General features: G+C 38.1%; 2 protein-coding genes across 12 annotated transcripts in view; both read left to right on the plus strand.

Moving 5' to 3' along the window:
• Window positions 1–18,547, plus strand: part of PLS1 (plastin 1) — a 105,956-nt gene extending 87,409 nt beyond the window's left edge. For 5 of the 6 annotated variants that reach the window (XM_046645680.1, XM_046645671.1, XM_046645690.1 and 2 more), the window contains 5 exons: window positions 2,319–2,433; window positions 8,313–8,446; window positions 9,049–9,172; window positions 16,392–16,516; window positions 16,759–18,547. In XM_046645680.1, coding sequence (XP_046501636.1) covers window positions 2,319–2,433; window positions 8,313–8,446; window positions 9,049–9,172; window positions 16,392–16,516; window positions 16,759–16,894 — 634 coding nt within the window. In that variant the 3' untranslated portion in view covers window positions 16,895–18,547. Of the gene's footprint in view, window positions 1–2,318; window positions 2,434–8,312; window positions 8,447–9,048; window positions 9,173–9,525; window positions 9,610–16,391; window positions 16,517–16,758 lie in introns of those variants that run through there. The other variant, XM_046645716.1, reaches the window with a different exon arrangement.
• Window positions 18,548–21,062: 2,515 nt separating this feature from the next.
• The window catches only part of TRPC1 (transient receptor potential cation channel subfamily C member 1), a 58,310-nt gene continuing 57,134 nt past the window's right edge, over window positions 21,063–22,238 (plus strand). For 2 of the 6 annotated variants that reach the window (XM_046641225.1, XM_046641242.1), the window contains exon 1: window positions 21,063–21,715. In XM_046641225.1, coding sequence (XP_046497181.1) covers window positions 21,547–21,715 — 169 coding nt within the window. In that variant the 5' untranslated portion in view covers window positions 21,063–21,546. Of the gene's footprint in view, window positions 22,096–22,238 lie in introns of all 6 variants that reach the window. The other 4 variants (XR_006885448.1, XM_046641266.1, XM_046641235.1 and 1 more) reach the window with 4 other exon arrangements.

A 22,238-nucleotide genomic window follows, 5' to 3' on the forward strand; every position in this document is an offset into this window, starting at 1 on the left:
AATTTCAGCTAATTGTATATTTTTTAGGAAAAAGGTCTAATTAACTAAATCTATTAGTAGGTTACACACCAAGGAAACTCCTTAATGAACATTAACTAAATTATTTAAATATGAACTGAAGAGTAACGCCACAAAAGACAAAGTTCACTGGCTAACTGAGGATTTATGGTGCAGTAATTTCTGCTTCTTGGTGTACATTCAAAATATCCTTAAAAATCTAAAAGCAGGATTGCCTTATTATGGTTTGATAACTGTTTAAGGGCGTAAATTCCAGCTAGATCACAAGAGACACACATCATCTAGACTGGAACTCTTATTATAACAGCAGGGCAGTAAAAGACTCAAATGCTGGAGGTGAGGAAGGGGTTAGATCTTTATGGACTAATTTGAAAGAATGTCTATAATATAAATTGAGAGAAAATAATCATAGATATAGTAGGATCCTATTTTTATTTTAAAATTGAATGTATACATATTGGTATATGATTTTTTTAAAAACATCTGGAGGGACGAATACCAAAACTGTATGCAGCTGGGGAAGTAGGAGTGGAGGGTAGTGAGGAGAGTTTTATTTTTAATTCTAGTAACTTAGAGTTTTTTGGGTTTTTTTATAATGTGCATGTATTTCTTTTTTCGTTAAAAAGTAAATTTAACACTAGAGGATTAAGATTTGTGGAGACTCATAGTAACTTCTTCATAAATGTCAAGAACACTAGAGTTTTCTATGGTTGACAGTGGAGAATTGACCCAGTGTTTCAGTTAAAGATTATTTCTAGTTCTGTAGATCTAGACATGCTGGCACAGGGCTTCTACGCTTATGTCATGTTTTCTTGGGAAAGGGGATTCAGAAAATCCTCAAAAGTAACATAACCTTAACGAGAACCATCAGATATAGAAAAAAATCAATAGCCAGAGGTCTAGTTGGCACCAGAACCATGTGTCTGTGAATGTGTGTCTGGATCATATTCCTAAACCCGCCCCTAAGTGGTTTCTCCTCACCTACCAAACCATATATATACCAAAACAAAGCATTATCAATCTTTAGGTTGATTTTAACCGAAAATTCTGTCCTTTAAACAAGTTATTAAATATATTTTAAAAACTATTAGTTCTAGAATTTTTCTATGACAGTTTTGTTCTGGATCACATCTTGAATTCTCTGGAAATCATTTAAACTCTCTGGGCCTCAGTTTCCCTATTCACAAAACATGAGTAATACCATAATCCATAGAAATAATAGTGAATTCATTTAAAGTAAAAAAGAAAATTTCATGCAACAGATGAGATTCCAGAAGCTATCCAATACTTTAGTTTTTTTTTAATATAAAATTCCCCATGTGCTTATAGATGACCTCATCAGCTCTTAATTACCTTCATAATAGATGTTTTCTTTCATCGCTCAGCACAGGGCCCAGCCCCTCCACTGCCATGTGGTGTGTGCGCAGATGCACAGTAACTTGAATGTGAACCTTAGCAAAACATAACTCAGCAAACGAGCTGTTGAGGGAGAAAAGCCACACAATACAGCACAGAGCTAGCAATTTTAAAATCAATTGCTGTTACTTTATGTCCTTAGAGTAAAGAATTGGAAACAGACTCAATAGACATACTTTCAGCATCAGAAGAATGTCTTTCTGAATCCAGAGTAGTAGTAGTGTGCGTTGGTGGTGTAGTGGTGAGCATAGCTGCCTTCCAAAGTAGTGGTATTACTTCCATCATCCTGCTTGCTCATAAATTCCTGCCTCTTAACACTCATTGTTTAACATGAACAGCTGCCTACTGAGCAGCTATTGAGATTTTTATGTAACTATTTTTTTAAAGTTTTAAAAATCATACATAAGTAATACATGAACTCATTCTCACTGTATAAGTTTCAGGAAGTCTGTAAGTATGTAGAGTAAAATTAAACATGATAATTCCTCCTTTACCCCTCCCATATTCCTTGTTTTCCTGCCCAGAGGTAATTGCTATTTACAGTCCATAGCACACAATACTCTTATTTTTCAAAATAAATTTAATAGTAATAAATGTATGCAGTGTTCTACCACTTGCTTATTTAAACTTAATATGTCTGGTAAAGCTTTTTATGTCAGTACATCGAGATCCACCTCATGGTGGCCCGGGAGTCCACGGTGCGGATAGTTTAAAAACAGCCCCTACTGCCAGGCATTGAAGTTGTCTCCAAATTTATAAATACTGTGGCAATGAATGTCTGTACATATATCTTTGTAAACATTTATGAAAAAATTTTGGATAGATTCCTAGATTAGGAGGTCTGGGTCAAATGGGTCCTTCATCTTCTTTTCTCCCTGTTTTAGTGACCTTACAGATGCATTAGTGATCTTTCAGCTCTATGAAATGATCCGCGTGCCAGTCAACTGGAGCCAAGTCAACAAACCTCCTTATCCTGCTCTTGGAGGAAACATGAAGAAGGTGAATGAAATAATGACCATGGATATGTTATTTCTGTTCTGATAGAAAACAGAGGATTTAGAGTTCCCTAAAGCTTAGTAAAGTGTGATCTCTCCCAACAGTTCTGATTGAAACCAAAATGTGTTAAGCTTAATAGCCTGTTTACAAGTGTGCTTGAATAAGTGTTTGGAAAGATGAAGGCAGTCTCCCCAGTCAGACCCTTTCTATAACTGCCTTTGTCTTTCTCAAGTTGTAGTACTTAGTGTTCTTGAGATGCGTCATAAATGCATTCCTATTTCATAACCACCAGAACTTGCCAAATCTTCACTGGTTACTCATTAATATTTTTCAACAGATACTTATTGATTAGCCACTAGCTGTACAGTGCAGTGCAGGATATAAAATAGTTCATGGCATGGAGTTGGTCCTCAGGATGCCCGAAAGAAATGAGAGGGCCAAGATGTGTGCCAACATCTGCAATACAGTACAGCACCTGCAAAGGTGAATGTTATGAGTTAGACGGAAGAAAAGGCCACAGGCTGCACTTATCTTGAGAAGCTTCATGCAGGAGGTGGTATTCGAGTTAGCGTTTGAGAAGTGGATAGGATTTTATCAGAAGGGGGCTGGAGAGGAGGCTGAGGGTCAGGAAAAGGGATAGTGATGGGAAGGTATAAAATGTGTTTCTGGGAATGGGGGAGAATAGTTTGGCTATAGCAGAGGATTCGATAGGTAAGAAGTGAATGTGAACACTAAAAATTTGGATTGGAGCCAGATGTTGAGAGCCTTGAATGTCAGATTAAATTGTTTGGGTTTTAAACTTTACGCAGTGGGAAGCCATTAAATGTTTGTGAGCAGGGCAGTGACTTGATTACAGTTGGTGGGAGAATATCTGGCAGAAGAATGGTAAAGAGGAGCCGGCCCCGTGGCCAAGTGGTTCAGTTGGCGAGCTCCGCTTCAGTGGCCTGAGGTTTTGCCAGTTCGGATCCTGGGCTCAGACATGGCACTGCTCATCAGGCCATGCTGAGGTGACATCCCACATAGCACAACCAGAGGCACTTACAACCAGAATATACAACTATGTACTGGGGGGCTTTGGGGAGAAGAAGAAGGGAAGGGGAAAAAAAAGAAGATTGGTGACAGATATTAGCTCAGGTGCCAATCTTAAAAAAAAAAAAAAAAAAAAAAGAATGTTAAAGAAAAGTGCTTGTCTCCATCTTCTCCTTCCTCAAACAGGGGACCTGTGCTGTCCTTGGTGTTCATGTTTGTTCTGCTGAATTGCCACTTGAATATTCAAGTTTTGCTCTGTGTTTTGCTTTGCTTTTCTACCTTCTGTATCAGGATTATTTGCTTTCTACAGGGAAAGTGTGTTGGACTTTTAAATTTTTATACTTTCATTTAACTTTATCCTTTCATTTAAAATGATGTGAATAGTTTAAAAATGTATATAAATTAATGGACTCAAATTGCCATAACTTATCAGTATGGTATTATGAAATTGACCTGCATTTTCATCATTTAAAAACTATCTCTAGTTGAATAAATGCAAATAGGACCACACTCCTGGATAGAAAGACTAAATATTATAATGATATTAAGTTTCACAAATTAAGAGGTGGAAAATAATTCCAGTTAGCGTTCCAATAACTCTCCTTTTGTGTATATGTGGGCATATGTATGTGTGTGTTGGGAAAGGAGATTTATAAAGTGATTCTAAACTTCCATTGGAGGAACAAACAGGCCTAATTCAATAAGAACGTTTTCCAAGACTATTGAGGGAGGAACTGTTAGAAAATATATAAAAATTTATTATAAAGCTAAAGTAATTGAAATGGTTTAATTCATAACTAAGCATGGAATGAATAGAGTAACCTAGAAAGCTATCCTAAAATAGAAGAACTTAATATATGACAAGGTGCTTGCTAATTGGCAGGGAAAGGAAGGATCATCCAAAAAATGATGTTAGAACAACTGATTAAGTTTTTTTTTTCCCCCTGGGAAAGATTCACCCTGAGCTAACATCCGTTGCTAGTCTTCCTCTCTTTTTTTTTTTTTGTCCTCCCCAAAGCCCCAGTACATAGTTGTATATTCTAGTTGTGAGTCCTTCCAGTTCTTCTGTGTGAGCTGCCCCACAGCATGGCTACTGACAGACGAGTGGTGTGGCTCTGGGCCTGGGAACCAAACCCAGGCGGCTGAAGCAGTGTGTGCCAAACTTTAACCACCAGGCCGTCAGGGCTGGCTCACTGATTAACTATTTTGTTAGGGAAAAAAGTGATCTTCACTATATATCATCCACTAAAATAAATTCCAAACAGATTAAAGGTAAAGACTTGAAGGGTTAAATGTAATAAATAAAACTTTAAGAAAATAGAAGTGAATGATTGATTACTCTTAGAATGATAACGAAATTACAAAGGAAAAAATTGATATAGTAGATTGCATATAAATTTAAAACTTCTGTATGAAAAAATAAACACCATAAAATTAAAAAGCAAACAATAAAAATAATAAACTTGGAAACATATTTGCAATGAATATGACAAATGGTTAATACGCTTAACATATAAATAGTTCATACAAATCAATTACTAAAACTCGATTGCTATTGCTAAAATTGTAATAGCAAAATGCAAAAGTGAACAATTCACAAAAAAAGAAATAACAGTAGATAATACACATATGAAAAATTTTTCACCCACAATAAAGAAAAACAATTTAAAATAAGAAACAACAGAATTGTACTGCATCCAGTGTTAGAAGTAGTGTTCGTTTGTATAAACTTTGTGGAATCAGTTTGGTAATACATATTAGTAATCTTCAAAAGTCTTTTGACTTAATAATTTCACTTCTTATGTATCCTGATGGAATAGTCAGAAAGACATGAACTTGTATACAAAAATGCTCATCATAGTAATGTTTGTAGAGCAAAAAAAGAGAAAACAACTTAGTTGTTCAACAAAGCTTCCACATATGATACGTCCATAAGATGAAATAAAATGTACCATTAAGAAATAGCATTTTTAGTGTTTTAGTAATAGTGACATAGAAATGAGCAGGATACAAAATTGCATGTATACATATGAGTCTAATTTGTTTAAAATACACACACACACAGACATGCATTCAAGAAAGACTTTTGTTCTTCCTCCAGACCTCTAGAATGAATATGTATTTATAGGCTTTATAATTTTTCAAAAGAAAGACAAAAAGGAAATACATCATAATATTAAAAGTAGTTAAATGGGTCGTGTAATTGCAAGAGATTTATATTTATATTTGTCAGTATTTCTAGCAATTGGACTAGGTACATTTTAAATTTTATTTGATTTGCCTATAATTCTTCTCATGCAAGTAGAATTCTGAAAATTTTGTTAACTAATTTCATGTAACTCTTTAAAATCAAAACTTCAGATGCACAATCTAACAGGAAAACAGAAATTGAATCACTCATTATACCTGGAATTTTTAATGTTAATTATAAGATGTCACAAATGAATCATACGTAGAATGCTTCCTTTCAACAAATACTAGCTGTTTATAGAATGAAACATAAGGCCTGAAATAAATTCAAGTTGTTTAAAAAATGAAGAAGCAGGACCTTCATGACACAATATCTCAGGGACTTATTTTCTGGACTTTGGGCATTCATCAGCAGACATCACTGCTTCATTTGTAAAGTTCGTAAAGCTGCACCACTTAGAGTCTTGTCTTCATTATTTCTTCGGTATTTCTTTTCACCCGGAGCCCCGTATCCTATTATGTAATTTTTCTCATTTTCCAAATGACCTAAGCTTTGCTTTTGTCCAAAGCGTTTGAAGTGCCTGGTAATCATTTCTTCCATTACCTCTGTGAGACTGCACTCTCCAGTTTTGTTCTTGCTTTCTTTGTGCTCATTCTTACCTTTCACAAGCTCTTCATCTTCTAGCCCAACAACTCTAGGAATTCCCTAGGCTCAGTTCTTGGCCCAACTCTCTTAACTTTCTATATTTACGTCCTCAGGGCGCAGATCCAGTTTTAGAATGTTAAGTACTACTATAAACATGGCTTACCTCTAGGATCCTAATTTCTCATTCTTTCTCTAGTTTGGTACTTCTCCAGATCTTAGAAGTGTTTTGACAAATTTGGAACCAACTGTTGCCAAAAAATAGAACACGTCTTTTCCCTTATGCTAGCATCCATTTCCAGTTTCCTTTTCCTTGCTGGTCATATCAACATCTTAGGCCTCTAGACTGCTCTGAGCTCCTTTCTCATCATTATTCCCCTCAGGAATTTTGGTCTAATTATAAACAGATGGAACAATTTTACACATTGAAACAAATTTTACACATAAGTGATTATTACAGTTTGCTAGAAAATGCGCCTGTTGAAATGAGCGTCAGTGGAAAATATGCTGGTTTTGATCTCTCCTGTTAACACTGTTACGTAATCAGAGCTCGGATGCTGTTTTCCAAAAATTAGGACTCTATTCCTTTTTTTCCGCTCTGTGCATTTCTATAGCATATATTTCTATTAGGCAGACGAAATCTATAATATAATATGACTACTAGGAAAAAGAATTTTGGAATATTGTCTCCTTGTGTTTTTAAAAAATGAATACATATCAAAGATTGTATTTAACTTATTAAGAGAACCAGGCAGATGTTACAGCAGGTTCAAAGGATGATCTTGCATTTTTATTTGTAACAAACTGACCTTTGGGAATTTGGATTCTTTAAAGAACAATATCCCTTTATTTGTGTAAATTTTGTTATTGTGTGATCCCTTTCTCACCTTTCCTGGAAATATTGTCTTACTCTTAGGAAAAAATATATCTGTGTATCTCAGTTACATTGTTTTGTAATGAAGCCTTAACTAACTTGGGAAAGAAAATCAAGAGAAACTAGTTATACTGTTTTTCTTAACTAAATGTTTACTTTATTCCAAAAAGTATCTAGTAAGCACTTCTTACTACTGGTGATATTACAAGATTATGAAAGCTTACAATTTCACTAGAGAAAAAAAGACTTACATACATAAGAATTTATATATGTATTTACACCCTGAAATTCGAAGTACAGTATTAGCTGACTGGAGATAATAAACCTCTATAGAGGCCAGAGTAGACAAAAAAATTTACCAGAGAAAGGACTGAACTGGACTTACACCACTAAAAAGAAGTAGGTAGGTAGGTAAGTAATTTGGTTGGTGTTCTTTCATCAGATTCTTACTGTAGGCAGGGCACTGACAGGTCCTGGGCCAGGGGTGGGAGCGTGTGATACAGATTTGTACACTTTATAGTTTTTGCCCTTTAAAAGGAGCTCATGCTATGGTTGGCAAAAGAAAGTGTAAGTAGAAGACGGTGCATAAGCATTACCCAATAAGCATTATTGGGAGTTCAACAAGGGATCGGTCATTATCAGCGGGTGCTGTTAAGCTTAAGTCTTTATTGAAGAAAGTGAGCTAGAAGCTGAATTTTAGAGGATGAGTGAGATCTGGATAAAGGATATGGGAGATGAAGTTAGATTCTTAAGGAAACAATTTCTTCTCTATTCTTTAATTTTGAATTTAGAAAAGACAATGTTTATTACCTCTAGTCATGGAATGCAGGAAACCTAGTTTTTTAGTCACGGATTTGCCACTAATAAACTGTGTAATTTTGGACAGTCAAGGCTTTTAGGGTGAGAGGATCTTAAAACTTTCTAGCCAGTTCTTTATTTAGATTAACCCCTCAGTGCTTTGATATCTTCAACTATAAAATGGGAATAATTATTTCCTTAATTGCACTGGGTTATTATGAAATTCCGTCATATAAATTTAAGGTGTCATTGTAATTATTTTTCAGATGCCTGAACTAGGCTGGCATATTGAAAGAAATATTTTAAAAAATTTGTTTTTATACCAAAACTTTTACTTATTTTCTACAGATTGAAAACTGTAACTATGCAGTGGAACTTGGGAAGGATAAGGCCAAATTCTCCTTGGTTGGCATTGGTGGACAAGACCTAAATGAAGGGAATTCAACACTTACCCTGGCATTGTTATGGCAGCTGATGAGAAGGTAAAGGCTGATATGCTTATAAGCTATTTAAAAATTTTTTCTGATAAAGTAAGATTAGGATGGAATTTTTATTGGGAATTACATTGGTTTAGGTTCGGAATTACATTCATGTTATATCTCAGAAACAGCTTATGAGCTTACTAATTATTTGGCATGCATAAACAAAAAATATTTAGTTTGAATTCTTTTCCTTCAACGAATCATTTGAACTAAAATTTTAGCTATTTTTGAAAGATAAACACAGAAGAAATACACACTGCAAAATATATTAATTTTTAAATGATTTACTTGATATATTTTTTGTAAATTATACTTTATTTTAAAAGTGGATCAGTTTCTAGAAACACACTCTTATTAATGCCTCTTAAAAACTGCTTTGTTAGAAGTTGTTTTAATTTTTTTAATACCATATCATAGTTTTTGTTTCTGGTTACTGAGCATTGTAACTTTGGAATGTAAGTAAGTGCAAATATCAGACTAAAATTAGAAATACTTATTAGGACTGAAAATATTTCTTAGATATTTATTTAAATATTGATATAAATGATGTGAGAGCAAATGTCATCCCTTTCAGTCTCAAATACGCATCTTTTCTGTTGCAGGTACACATTGAATGTGTTATCAGATCTTGGAGAGGGTGAAAAAGTAAATGACGACATCATTATTAGATGGGTCAATGAGACTCTTAAAAGTGCAAACAAAAATACTTTTATTTCCAGCTTCAAGGTAATCAAAAGCTATTTAAAAATTTTTTTGGTAAGATATTAAGTTTAGGAAGCAATTTTTATTGGGAATTACATCGGTTTAGGTTCAGAATTAATGTTATGTCTCAGAAATACACCGTTTATGAGCTTAAGCATACTAATTATTTGGCATGCATAAACCAAGAATATTCAGTTTGAATTCTTATATTTTTATTGGTTGTCCTATTGAGTATAAATGCAGATTAATATTATCAGACTCTGGTAAGCTAATCTTAAAAAAGAAATAGAGTAGAGCCAAAAAATCCAATTGTCAAGTGAAAAGAAATATAAAAAGCCTTTGTTTATATAGGACCTATAATGTTTTGTGCTCCGTAGCAGCAGTCTCAGAATTGTATTGACATCATTTCCAAGGCATAACAGAGCCAGCCAAACCGATTCAAGTGGGAATTGAGAAAACTGGTAGGAAAAAAATATCTTGTCCTCTGGCTTCATAATGGCGCATAACACTCACTTCCAGCATTTGTGGATGATTCATAAAGCACTCAAAATGTAATCTGCACATACATACCCACTAATTTCATGCATTTCCATTGTGTTTTGCTTTTGCATGCAAGCTGATGTTAGCTACAAATAAGCATGTCTGCTTGTACACATTCATTCAGTGAGCCTTGTGTTTGTGATTTTATTATGATATGTGAAAAATCAGCAATTTGTAATTTTTCAGTAAAATAAGAGTGCAAACAGATGAAACCCTAAGCTCTCCTAAGAGTTATTCACCCATCTTTATTCTCTTCTTTGCCTTTGCTCTAAAGTGTAGAGCAGAAGAAATGTCAGAAATTGACAAATTCAGTCTTCTCATCTTTACCAAACACTGAGCCCCAAATTAGTTTTAACAGGACAGTTGGATGTTGGCAGAGATGCTGCCTGAGTCCTACTTCAAGAGTATTTTTTTCGTTTCCATCTTGGAAGGAACTAATGACATTGAGTTTTTGTTTATTAAAAAAAAGGTTTTTTTAGTCTATGATTTGTCTTTATATATTTTAGACATAGAATACAACTTAAAAATGTAAAACAGGAAAGGGGATATATAAAAGTTACTCTTTAAAATTGTTACACTGAAATTATATGCATTTGTACATTAATTTACGAAAAATAATAAGCCTGTCTATAATGAAATCAAATACAAGAAAATATTTAGAAACAAATTAATAAGTTTTTATTGAGTTCTTACTATTAAGCAACATTTCGAGGTAAAGAGAAAGATATAGAATATCAGAAACTAATTTGACCCTCAGAGCATTTACCGTTTATTTGAAAGACAAAATTTGTATAACTGAGAAGGTAACTAGTGCAGAGTAAATAATAAAATCCAAAGAAGTAATACAACTAATATTGTGAGTAAGTCTAATTGATTATTTCCAAATGCATGGTCAGTGAAGAGTGGATGGGGAAAACTGGATTTGATTTGAGCATCACAGGTGGAGGAGGGGTTTGAACTGGTGCAGAACAAGAGGGGATAACAAGCTAGAATGGGTGCATCTTGAATAAAGGCAAGTCCGAGGAGGTTAGGAGAAAGTTTGGCTAGAGAGGATGGTTCCTAAGGGATGTAGTGCAAGATAGAGGCTGGGTCAAAATTCTAGAGGAATCTGGCCGTAATAAAGGATATTGATAAAAGGGAGTAATGTAAGAAAAGTGACTATTTTAGGACTACTGTTTGGAACGTGGTGAGCAGGATGGGTTGGAAGAAGAATGGTTTAAATGCAAGGACAGTCCATAAGAAGCTGAGGCAGAACGCAGGTGTGAAGTGATAAGGATCTGGACGGAGCTGGGGGTGGGCACTGGGAATGTTAAGAATGGATAGTTGCTATACGTATGTGCCCCTTTACCCCTTTCACCCTCCCCCACCCCCTTCCCCTCTGGTAACCACCAGTCTGTTCTCCTTATATGTATGGGGACGGATAAAAACTAGACTATTGGTGGTGGACACGATGCAGTCTATACAGAAGCTGAAATATAATAATGTACACCTGAAATTTACACAGTGTTATAAACCACTGTGAACTCAATAAAATGATTAATAAGTCGGGGAAAAAAATGGATAGTGACTTGCTATTGCAAAAGAACAGGTAGGATTTGGCTTCTTGCTTTAGAGAAGCACAGGAGAAGAGAGAAGAGTTAAAACTTGATGTTTGGGGCCTGGGGAATTGGAAAACAAACGATAACACACAAGTGGAGATGTCATGAGGTGCAGCTGCGTTCCAGAGAAGGCAATGAATTCAGTTTTGAGCTTGTTGAATTTGAGGTAATTTTCAGGAAATGGGGAGTTGGAGGAAAGGAGATATTAAATCTGGGAATACAGACTTGGTGATCAGTTGAACCAGAGAGAAAGTTGGAAAAAGGGGAGACACAAAGCCTGTGAGGGAGAGAGCTTGCAGAGAACAGCAGACTTGAGAGTATGGTTTTACCTAGAACGGAGGAGGCAGAAGTATACTGTAGTAGGGCTTGACATCAAGGAGGTACTTGATAATAAAATCTTTAAAGAGACTATAAATAGTTAAAAAATGTGGCAGTGAATGCCAAAAAAATAGTTGAGGTGGGGAGGTTTTTTCCAACTGTAGAAGGCATTATATTTGAAAGCTATAGTAAGTGGTACTAGTTAGAACCTATTAATCATGATCAAGGCAGTGCTATACTCAGAAATTTCAGAAAAGACAAATATACCCTTTTTAGTTGCAAAGTATTTTCCCTCACCAAGAAGATAAAAAGATATCAACCAATAACAATAATCATAGTAATTATGATTTATTGAGTCCTGTGTGTCACTATGCTAAGCACTTTACACATTATTGTTTCTTTTAATTATCTCAGTAACTCTTATAAGCAAAAAGGTGAGCATTAGAGAAGCTAAATAACTTGTCCACTGTCATACAGTTATTAAGCAGAATAGCTGGATTTCACATCCAGATCTGTCTACCTGCAGGTTGAAAGCCAGCTATGGAGTTGTATGGCCCTGTGTTTGACTTCAGCTCAGCCACTTATTAGCTGTGTGACATACTGCTCATTCATTCCATTAGTGTTCAAAGCTTACCCTGTGTCGGGTGCTTTGCTAGTCACTGTGCTACATGATGCCCTCAAAGAGCTCACTGTTCAGGGAAGGAGGTAATAAGAAAACAGTAATCACAGTATGGGGTGTCAGCAGTACTCCAGAAATAAGCTCAGGGGAGTAGGGAGCACATGAGAAGGGCATGTGTTTTACAGAAACCTTAGCAGTTTATGCCAACAGCTGGGCTACATCGCTTATGAATAAAACTGAATTTACTTGGTTCACCATTTAGTATCTGTGAGACCTTGGGCAAGTTATTAACTTATCTATGCCTCTATTTCCCCATATTTAAAATGGAGATATTAATATCTCTCTTCTGTCAAACTAAGTTAACAAATGTAAAGAGCTCAGTAGTACCTGGCACAAATTAAGGGCTCAGTAAATGGGTCTTACTACACTATTGGTACTGCCAATATATAATATAAGGGCATCATATGTGGAGAGGTTCCTGTGGAGCTTTTTAGGGAACTCTAGTGGCCACATCACTGTTTTTCCACTTTTACTTTCAAAAATGACATGAAGAGCAATGGAATGGAATGTTCTAACAGTAACGTGTATCAAGTTAAGAGAAAGAGATGGTACAATTCATTATCTTGAAAACCAAGCCAAACTCTAGCTAGTTGTCATTTAAGATTCTAGAAATTATTTTTGCTTAAGTAATTTCTTTATGATTAACTTAAGGAAAGTGAAAGGAAAAATGATGAAATGTATTTATATACTAAATAAGGGTTTTACTACACCCCCTGCCCCCTTTGCAAAAGTAAAATGTCTTTCACTGACAGTAAAAGGAGTTGAATGATAGGCTAATTTTCTTGGAAATAGGAAGATAAGGGATCTGATGTAATCTTTAGAAACTTAATTTTTCATTCAACTCAGTAAAAGTTTTGCCCTTGTTTCCTAAATCTAAGTCAAGAAATATTTAATACCACACAAGAGTATAAACTTTCAGCTATAAGATGAATAAGGTCTGAGGATCTAATGTTAACATGGTGACCATAGTTAACATTATAGTGTATAATTGAAATTTGCTAAGAGAGTAAAACTTAAATGTTTTCACCAAAAATAAAATATGTATATATATGTATATATATATATATATATATATATATAAATATGTGAGGTGATGAATGCGTTAATTAACTAGATGAGAAGAATCCTTTCACAATGTGTAGGTATATCAAATCATCAAGATGTACACTTTAAATATCTTAGTATTTTATTTGTCAACTATACCTCAATAAAGCTGGGACAAGAATGAACAATTTTTCCCAAACTTAAAAAAAACTCTCTATAGCACAATTAAGCCACTTGTCTGGTTTTGAATCATCATAGAAATATTATATGACAGGGCGGCCCAGTGGCTGAGTGGTTAAGTTTGTGCGCTCCACTTTCGTGGCCCAGGGTTTCGTGGGTTTGGATCCTGGGCGTGGACATGGCACCGCTTATCAGACCATGCTGAGGCAGTATCCTACATAGCACAACCAGAGACAGTCACAACTAGAATATACAACTATGTACTGGGGGGCTTTGGGGAGAAGAAGAGGAGAGGAAAAAAAAAAAAGAAGATTGGCAACAGATGTTAGCTCAGGTGCCAATCTTTAAAAAAAAAAAAGAAATAAAAAAAATATGTGAAAAGTAAGTACATAGAAATTTGAAATTTGTTATAGAATGACAAATGTTCAGTTTAATTTTAGAAAGTATAATGGTGTACATTAGTGTCATCTAGAAAGCGTATTAAAAATGTAGATTCCTAGCCCCATCCACAGATAACCTGACTCATTAATTTGAGTGGAGGGATAAATCTGTGCTTTTAACAAGCACCTTAGGGGATTATTCATGCAGGTGGTCTGCAGACTACATACTGAGAAAACAGGTTTGAGAATTTTCCAGGAATAGAGAGGATACCAAAAACCAGATCCGGATTACTAGCACCAGATAGACTGAAAGACCCTAATTACGTTTACTCCTCTCCTTCTTTGTCATTAGTGCCCTGGAGTTGATTCCGACTCCCAGCGACCCTGTGCACAGCACAGCAGAACCCCCATGGTCTTTGTGCCATCCTCTCGTCCTCTGGCACTGTACCAGATGGCGCACCACTGCTATACATAGGGTTTTCATGCCCAGTTTCTTTAGAAGTGGGTGGCCAGGTCCTTCCTCCTAGTCTGTCCTAGTCTGGAAGCTCTGCTGACACCTGTCCATCATGGGTGACCCTGCTGGTATTTGAAATCCCAGTGGCATAGCTTTCAGCCTCACAGCTGCAGCTGCCACAGTGTGATGACTGACACACTGGTAGTGTGGTTCCCTGACCAGGAGATGAACCTGGGCTGCAGCAGTGAGAGCGCTCAATCTTACTCCCCTCAAAAACTTTGTTTCATAAAATGAACATTCCTGAAAATGAAGAATGTAAATTTTCAAAAATTAATAAATGTAGTATTTCATAGATCAATGGCCCAAAAAGGCAGCCAGTTACACTTCTTCACATGGCTTCCAATTGTTTTATCAAACATTTATTAAGAAACACATTTGGCTAAGAACTGTACTAGATGTTTTGGCCTATTTTATCTCAGTATTCTCAAGAATCCTGTAACATTCCCACTGTAGTGATTAGCAAAGGGTGATTTTGACTTCAGGTAACAGAAACCCAATTTAAAGTGATTTAAACCAAAAGGAAAGATCCAGGGCAATAACAGAAATCCAGAGCAGGGTAGGCTCCAGGGCTGGTTGAGCCAGTAATTGAAGGTCATTCAGGACTCAGGTTTCTGTCCATCTCTGCTTTGCCATCCAAAGTGCCAACTTCACCCTAAAGCTGGTTTCTCCTCTTGGTCATAGGACAGCTGCTGGTTGGACCAGAGGTTTTATCTTCTCATTCACATCCAGGAGGGAGGGGTTGCTGGCTTCCCATAGCTCTTCCTGAATAGTGAGGGCCTCGCATTAAATTACATTGAGCCCAAATTAAATCATAGTAGTAATCACATGTGATTCCTCTATTTGGCTTAGACTAGTGTTTTTCAACCTTTCCCTCATTATTGTTCCCCTAGGGAGTCTTTTTAAACATTTTCTTCCTAAATGTTTCTCCCCCATGAAATTTTAATGCCATAGATATTACTGTATGTCTTATGCACCGTATACTTCATACATAAAAGAATAAGTTTATTACCCCACCCGCCATTGAGAATTCCTGGCCTAGACTAATTCAGGGTCACTCCTGGAGCTGTGGATGGGGTCAGCTTTCCCTGAGCACATGTCCTTGTGAGGGGAAGTATGGATAGAGAGCAAAAGTGGGGGTTCTGTTAGATGGAGAAAGTAGTAAGGAGTGAGTGGATTCTGGGTAGGCCAGCAACAGTGCCCACTCTTCAAGCTGAGAGACGGAACGAATAATTTGTTCAAGTACTGATAAGTGGTAAAATCAGTTCAGACCAGGATTTCTGACTTCAACTGCAATGCTCTATCCACTAGAAATTGTTCATTTTTAGTTCGCCTTGGAGGTAACTTCAAAAATGAAGAGAACCTTGGGCATTAGAGTCATGGGTTCCATACTAGTCTCTACTCACTGGATGTGTGAACAAGTCGCTTGAGCTCTATGACATAGCTTCATGTTCTTCATCTTTAAAAGAGAGATTAAAAATTTCTTTATTACCAGGCTGTTACGAGGATTAAACAAGCTGAACATGCAAAGCAACAAGAATAATGCCTTTGTAAATGTTAGTTCCTTTCCATTATTATTTTCATTTTTCTTTGTGAAAAATATTAAGTGAAGGCTTAGGAATCCATGGTCTAAGAAATATAATATTACTAGAACTTGTAAAACTATTATTTTAAAATTCATCTCCTGTTCCCTTCCAAAAGTGTTTATTTTGTACAGAATGGATGCTGTAGTTAGCATACTTTAGGGATCGTCACGTCCACAAACCTTGTTCAGATATGGTGAGAACTCTACACTGTAAGCTCTATAAAGATGGAAGGAAAAGTGTATTTTAAATGGTTTGTGATGTGTGCTGGTTGCAGAGAAGCTGAATATTAAGTATAAAGAAAATTTATAAATTGCTTTCAGTTATATGGTTATGACCAGAAGAGTCTGACATTTATGGAAATTAAACGTAAGGTGTTTATGAATGTTCATCTATTCTTGATTTTCCAGGACAAATCTATTAGCACTAGTTTACCTGTCCTAGATTTAATAGATGCCATTGCACCAAATGCAGTTCGTCAAGAAATGATCAAGAGAGAAAACCTTTCTGATGAGGACAAGATGAACAATGCTAAGTAAGCCTTTATGGTTTATAATAGAACATAATGGCTCTTTAATTTTCTTAAATCCTTACAGGTAAGGTTACTATGTCCTTAAAATTCACATTTTTAAGTACCACTTCTATGGGAAAGGTACTCACAAACTTAACCTTCTTGCAAATTTGATCTTATCAAAATATTTCATTCTTTTGTTAAAATTTATTAAGTGAAGACACAGTGGATAACAAATACCGAGATATTTCTCTTGTCTTTTCAAGATACGCCATTTCAGTTGCTCGGAAGATCGGTGCCCGGATATATGCCTTACCTGATGACCTCGTGGAAGTGAAACCAAAGATGGTTATGACCGTGTTTGCGTGCTTAATGGGAAAAGGACTGAACAGATTAAAATAATGAAACATTTAATATGATTTTCTGCCACATTAAACACATTGAATGCCTCACAGTTTACAGAATTCTGAAATGTAGTGGGTATAAAACCAGAGATTATTTGTATGCTCAAAATAGCTATATAATTCATTAATGAATTCAATATCCTGTCCCTACTAGTTAGAATTTGTCGACCTTTTTGGATAACAGAACTAATTTACAGTGGATACTAATAGAATATGTTCATTATCAAGCTGATATTTCATGATTAAATTATTTTTGTTTTCTGAAAGTCTCATTAAAACAAGACTAATTCATTCTTCATGGTTAAAAAAAATCAATACAAAAAAATTTTTGAAAGTGCTGCTGTGAAATGTGTTTAAATTTTTTTGTGTGTGTTAAATTTGATCATAAATGTATTCAAAGTCATAATCTACTTTAATCTTTTTGTTTTTTCCCTTCGACTATGTGAAGTGGTCTAAAACTTTTTCTGTAAATTTCTATATTGTCTACAATTTTTAAGTGACAGGTATTCAGTAACATTAAATTTTTTTTATATATGACAGCTAACTCTTAATAAATCCCCTAGTCATTCTCTTGTAAAAGTAGCAGGAGCTTTTTACTTAAAACTTAATTTTGACTGCATTGATACTTTCCATATGCTACTTTGGCAATACAGCTTTAACTATGACATGCAGTGCATATATGTTGCTAGGATATTAATAAAGAGATATCTGTGTGTGTATATATATTTTGCACCTGCACTGCTCAGGTTTCCTTAAATGATATGTATAATTGGTCAGTCAGCCAACCATTAAGTATTTACTGTGCCCCCATTATGTGTGTAACACTTTTCAGTTTGTAAATATCTGGTCCATAAAGATTCCTTTCAGACATACTCATTTTGGATGTGCATATAGTTATTTTTCAACTGACTTCTTCCAAATATTTATAGTCAAACATTGGTTAGAGCATCTCAAAACATGTTGACACTATACTGTTAGCTTTATATTACACATGTTAATTTTGATCTATACTGAAGCCCTAAATAATTTAGACTATGCCCACTGAATATCTTTAGTAGAAAGTAACACAAAGCTAATATTCAGCATAATTTCACGTTTTTCCCACAGCCTTCTACAAATTGGCAATGTTTGGTTAATCCTTGTGTTACTTGGGCATAGCTAAGCTTCAGACCTAATTTTGTCTGAATTTTTAGCAGTAAACTAATTCTAGTAACTGAATTCAGGAATCTATTTCCTCTATCCTCCGCTGTTAGTGCCAGTGAGCAATACTGCTGTGCAACAAAAATGCTGTCACTTTATCTCAGTGTGATGAGTAGTCTGAATTTCCTTTCTACCATGTATTAAAACATACGTATTCGTAAGAGTGAGACTGTTCATGTGTAGAATTTTTTAAATGAAATCATCAACAGGTGGAATTTTCAAATACATTCTTCTACAAAAGAGATTTTCTTTCCTTTTATATTTTGACGATTGTTTTCTTATATGAAGATTAAGATATGTTCTTGCTCTTTTGTGAGATTATTTAAATCATGTTTCCCCTTTTGATTTTTTCCCCATTATATTTACTAAATTATGTGATTTACATGAAATTTGGCACTTTAGAGTGTTCTTTTTCTCACAGATCACATTTAATAAAAATTCTGTGTATGTACAAATGCGTCAGTATTTATTTCATTTAAAGAAAAATATACAACCTTGAAAATTAATCTATCGTAAGCTTATTTTCTAGAGAAGAACAATTCCTAAACTAATTAGTAAAACAAAAAATTTTTATTAGATTATTTTTGGAGGACTGAAGGTGGTTCTGTGGTTCTTTAGTATGAAGAATTTTAGTAAAGACCAAATGCATGATTACTACAAATTTAGTTTGTGCTGTAATAAACTGAGTGAATGTATGATCCAGGTATGATGCTAGACACTCGAGATTTGGTTGAGAAAAATACAACGTTTCCTGACCTCATGAATCTTATATTGTAGTAGAGAGCGACAGACGATAAACAAATAGGAATTTTAGATAGTGATAATGCAGTAGGAGAAATAAAACAGGGTAATGTGATAGAGACTGACTTGGGAACTGCGATGAAGATTATTTTTAGTTTGGGTGGTCAGGGAAGGTCTCTCTAAAGAAGTGATACTCGTACTGAGATAGGAATGATGAGGAGGAGCTATGTGATAAGGGTTCAGCAGGGGGACAAGTGCAAAGGCTCTGAGGCAGGAAGAGTCTTGCAGGTATTTTAGGAAAAGAAGTAGGCAAATGTGGCCCAAGAATAATGAGGGAGAGGTAGAGAGTTTGGAGATGTAGAAACGGTCTGTTGTACTTCTAGGACTCGATCTGAATCTGGATTTTCTCTTCTCCAACTGGAGTTGTGATGGCTCTTCTCGTCTGCACCTGCAGTTGGTGAGCTGCTCTGAGTCATGTGCTGCTTCTGAATCGTGCATGCCATTGTTCACCATGACTCTTATCATTCATCTTCATATCACAGATGCAAAAGAAACATCACATTGGGGATGTTAAGATACCCCAATTTATGCTGGATGAAGAATGTACCAGAGAGGCAAGAGAGAATATTCTGCATCTGAGATGATTCAAAAGACTTCGGAGGAACAGGGTGCAGTTGCAACACTGGCTTCCTTGGAGGAAAAGCCCTCCAATACTTTGGAATGCCTCCTAGGATTATCCACTCAAATCGGTTGGAATTCCCCTGAGTCTAAGAAATTAATCCAGCCCCTGTGGGAGTCCTACGGATAAGGAATCACCTAAACCCAGAAGCTTGGAAAAGGCTTCACATTGAAGTGGTTTCTATAGTTCCGAGCCGTCTGAATTTTCACCCTCACACATCCGGAACTGGTGGATGGGCCAGGGTTAGAGTTGTTCTGCCTCTACGTAAAAATTGTACTGGACTGCAAAGAGCGTGTAAGCACACACACAAGCTAACACAAATAGGCACCGCCGTGTTCACTGGCCAAAAATTTATAATGAGTAATGTTGAAAGTCCACCAAATACACAAACTGTATTGGAACTGTATTAAGCATTACAGAATACGAGCGATTTATGGGCTACTAAAGAAAGAGAAAACTACAATGATTCAAGAGATATCTATTTTGAAGTAAACACATGAAAATGTTTGGAAAGCTGCGCAATCTTATCATCTACCTGAGGCCCCTTTAGAGAAGAGCTAAAGCGGGCTTTGGTGAGAAAGGTGTATTTAGGCAATTTGGGAGTCAGTGTTGGCAGGGACAAGGATGGAACAAAACGTGAGGAGCATAGGAAGTATTTCCCACAAATAGAAGATACTCCGAAGTAAATATATGTATTAAAAAGCTAGGGCACTGAGGGCACAATTTAGATTTTTGTAGAGTTGGTTGTGGGAAGCAATAAGAACTACTCAGGAGACAAAATTTCCAGTCCCCCCCCCCCCCCCCCCCCCCCCCTTTTAAAGGGCAAGGTGCTTTAAAAAAAAACTTGATTTAAAAAAAAAAAAACCTCAAGGAAGGAGCACTTAGTGCGCTTCAGTTAGCCTCTGCCTAAAACTCATCTTTTAAAATCAAATTTATAAATGTGAAGACGAACAAGAAGCCACTGGAAGGACTGCGACGTAGAGGAGGTCCTAAAACCGTGCTTCTCCAATGGTTAAGTGTTGGTTACACTCGAATTACATGCGAATAAATGTATGACATCAGCAGTGTGATGCCACTTTTACATCACGGACGAGTTGTCAAGGAAATGCAGCCTGGAAAGGCGGGTACCGTGCCCAACATAAGCTCCCACAGACAGGCACGTCTGGCGGCGGGGCGGGGGCCCTCTCCTCTCTGCTTAGGGCAGGGGACGCCGGAATATGAAATAATCTGGCAATCCCACAAGGGGTTTCGACAAAACGTTAAGTCGTCAGAGGCTCAGCGAACCACGGCGCTGCAGACTGATTTACGTGCAGCAGGAGACGGCGGGGAAACTACCTTAAATCCGCAACCTGGGTGTGCAGACAGTGCACCCAGCTGTCCTTCAGCAGCTCGAAGCCTCTACCTCGCAGGCGGCTCGCGAGGGGCAGAGGGGCGGGGCGCTGGTAGGCCCCGCCCCGCCTCAGGCCCCGCCCACAGCAGAGACCGCCCCCCTGCCGCAGGCCCCGCCCCGGCGTCGTCGGTATCGCGGAGCGGAAGGTGACGTGAGAGTCGGGAACTCCTCCTGCTATCGCTGCCCGGCCGGCGGTTCCCACAGCCGAGGAGCTCGACGTGCGCAGAAGCGCCTCTCGGAGCTCCTCTCCCATCGATCTCTCGTCCTCCTCCCGGGCTGGGCCGCCCCTTGCGCGGCCCCTGCGGCTCCTGGCACGGCCCCGCGCTCGGCTGCCGCCCTGGCGCGCGCCACTCTGTCGTCCCCGGACGGGCGCGGACCTGCTCGGCCCGGGCGCCGACGCTTGGGGAGGGGGCGCTGGCCTCGGGGCCGCGCATGCGCCGCCACCAGCCTGGGGCTGTCAGTGGAGGGCGACTGCTGGCTCCGTGGGGAGGCGACGCCCTTTGGGACCAACGGGCCGCGCGGCGAGACAGCCGTGGGAACGACTCATCCCTTTTCCAACGCTGGGGCGGGGCTGGGGTCGGGGTCGGGGCTGGTGGGGGCCCCGCCCCCGTCGCCTGGCCTGCCCCCCTCATGGGCTGCGATGATGGCGGCCCTGTACCCGAGCACGGACCTCTCCGGCGCCTCCTCCTCCTCCCTGCCTTCCTCCCCATCCTCCTCGCCGAACGAGGTGATGGCGCTGAAGGATGTGCGGGAGGTGAAGGAGGAGAACACCCTGAATGAGAAGCTTTTCTTGTTGGCGTGCGACAAGGGTGAGAGCTAGGCCCCTTTCTCCGCTTCTGGGCGCCCCTGCCCTCCACACCCTTCATCCTCCCCCAGCCTCAACTTGGGGCGCTCCCTCCGTCCCGCGCGCCCAGCTCTGTGGCCGCCGCGCCGCTGCCTGTCCCGGCGCCCGGCGCCGCCCCTGCCCTGTGAGCGAGTGCGGAGCGGGCGGGGGCAGCCGCGGTGCCGCCCTCCGAGCGCCGCACCTGGGCGGCGGCTCCGGCCGTGGCCTCCCTGCGTGGCTCGGCTGTTTAGGTAGCGTCGTCGGGGCCCGGACCCTGGGGTTTTCGCCCCACCTGTGCTACTGACCGCCTTAATGACCTGATCTCCCTCTTGGAGCTTCACTTCTTTCTTTCTGGAAGCCCACAGGGTTTGTCTAGTTCCAGATCTTCCGTTCCGAAAATTCCATGACCTTGCTTGAGGTTCCTCGTGTTTGTAGGCTCTCACCTGGTTTTTGTTTTCCGTTCTCTTTAAAACCTTACTTATCTAGTTTAGCTTCAGCCACCAAGTGCC

This window comes from Equus quagga, chromosome 1 (genome assembly GCF_021613505.1).
Source record: "Equus quagga isolate Etosha38 chromosome 1, UCLA_HA_Equagga_1.0, whole genome shotgun sequence".
Lineage (NCBI taxonomy): Eukaryota > Metazoa > Chordata > Mammalia > Perissodactyla > Equidae > Equus > Equus quagga.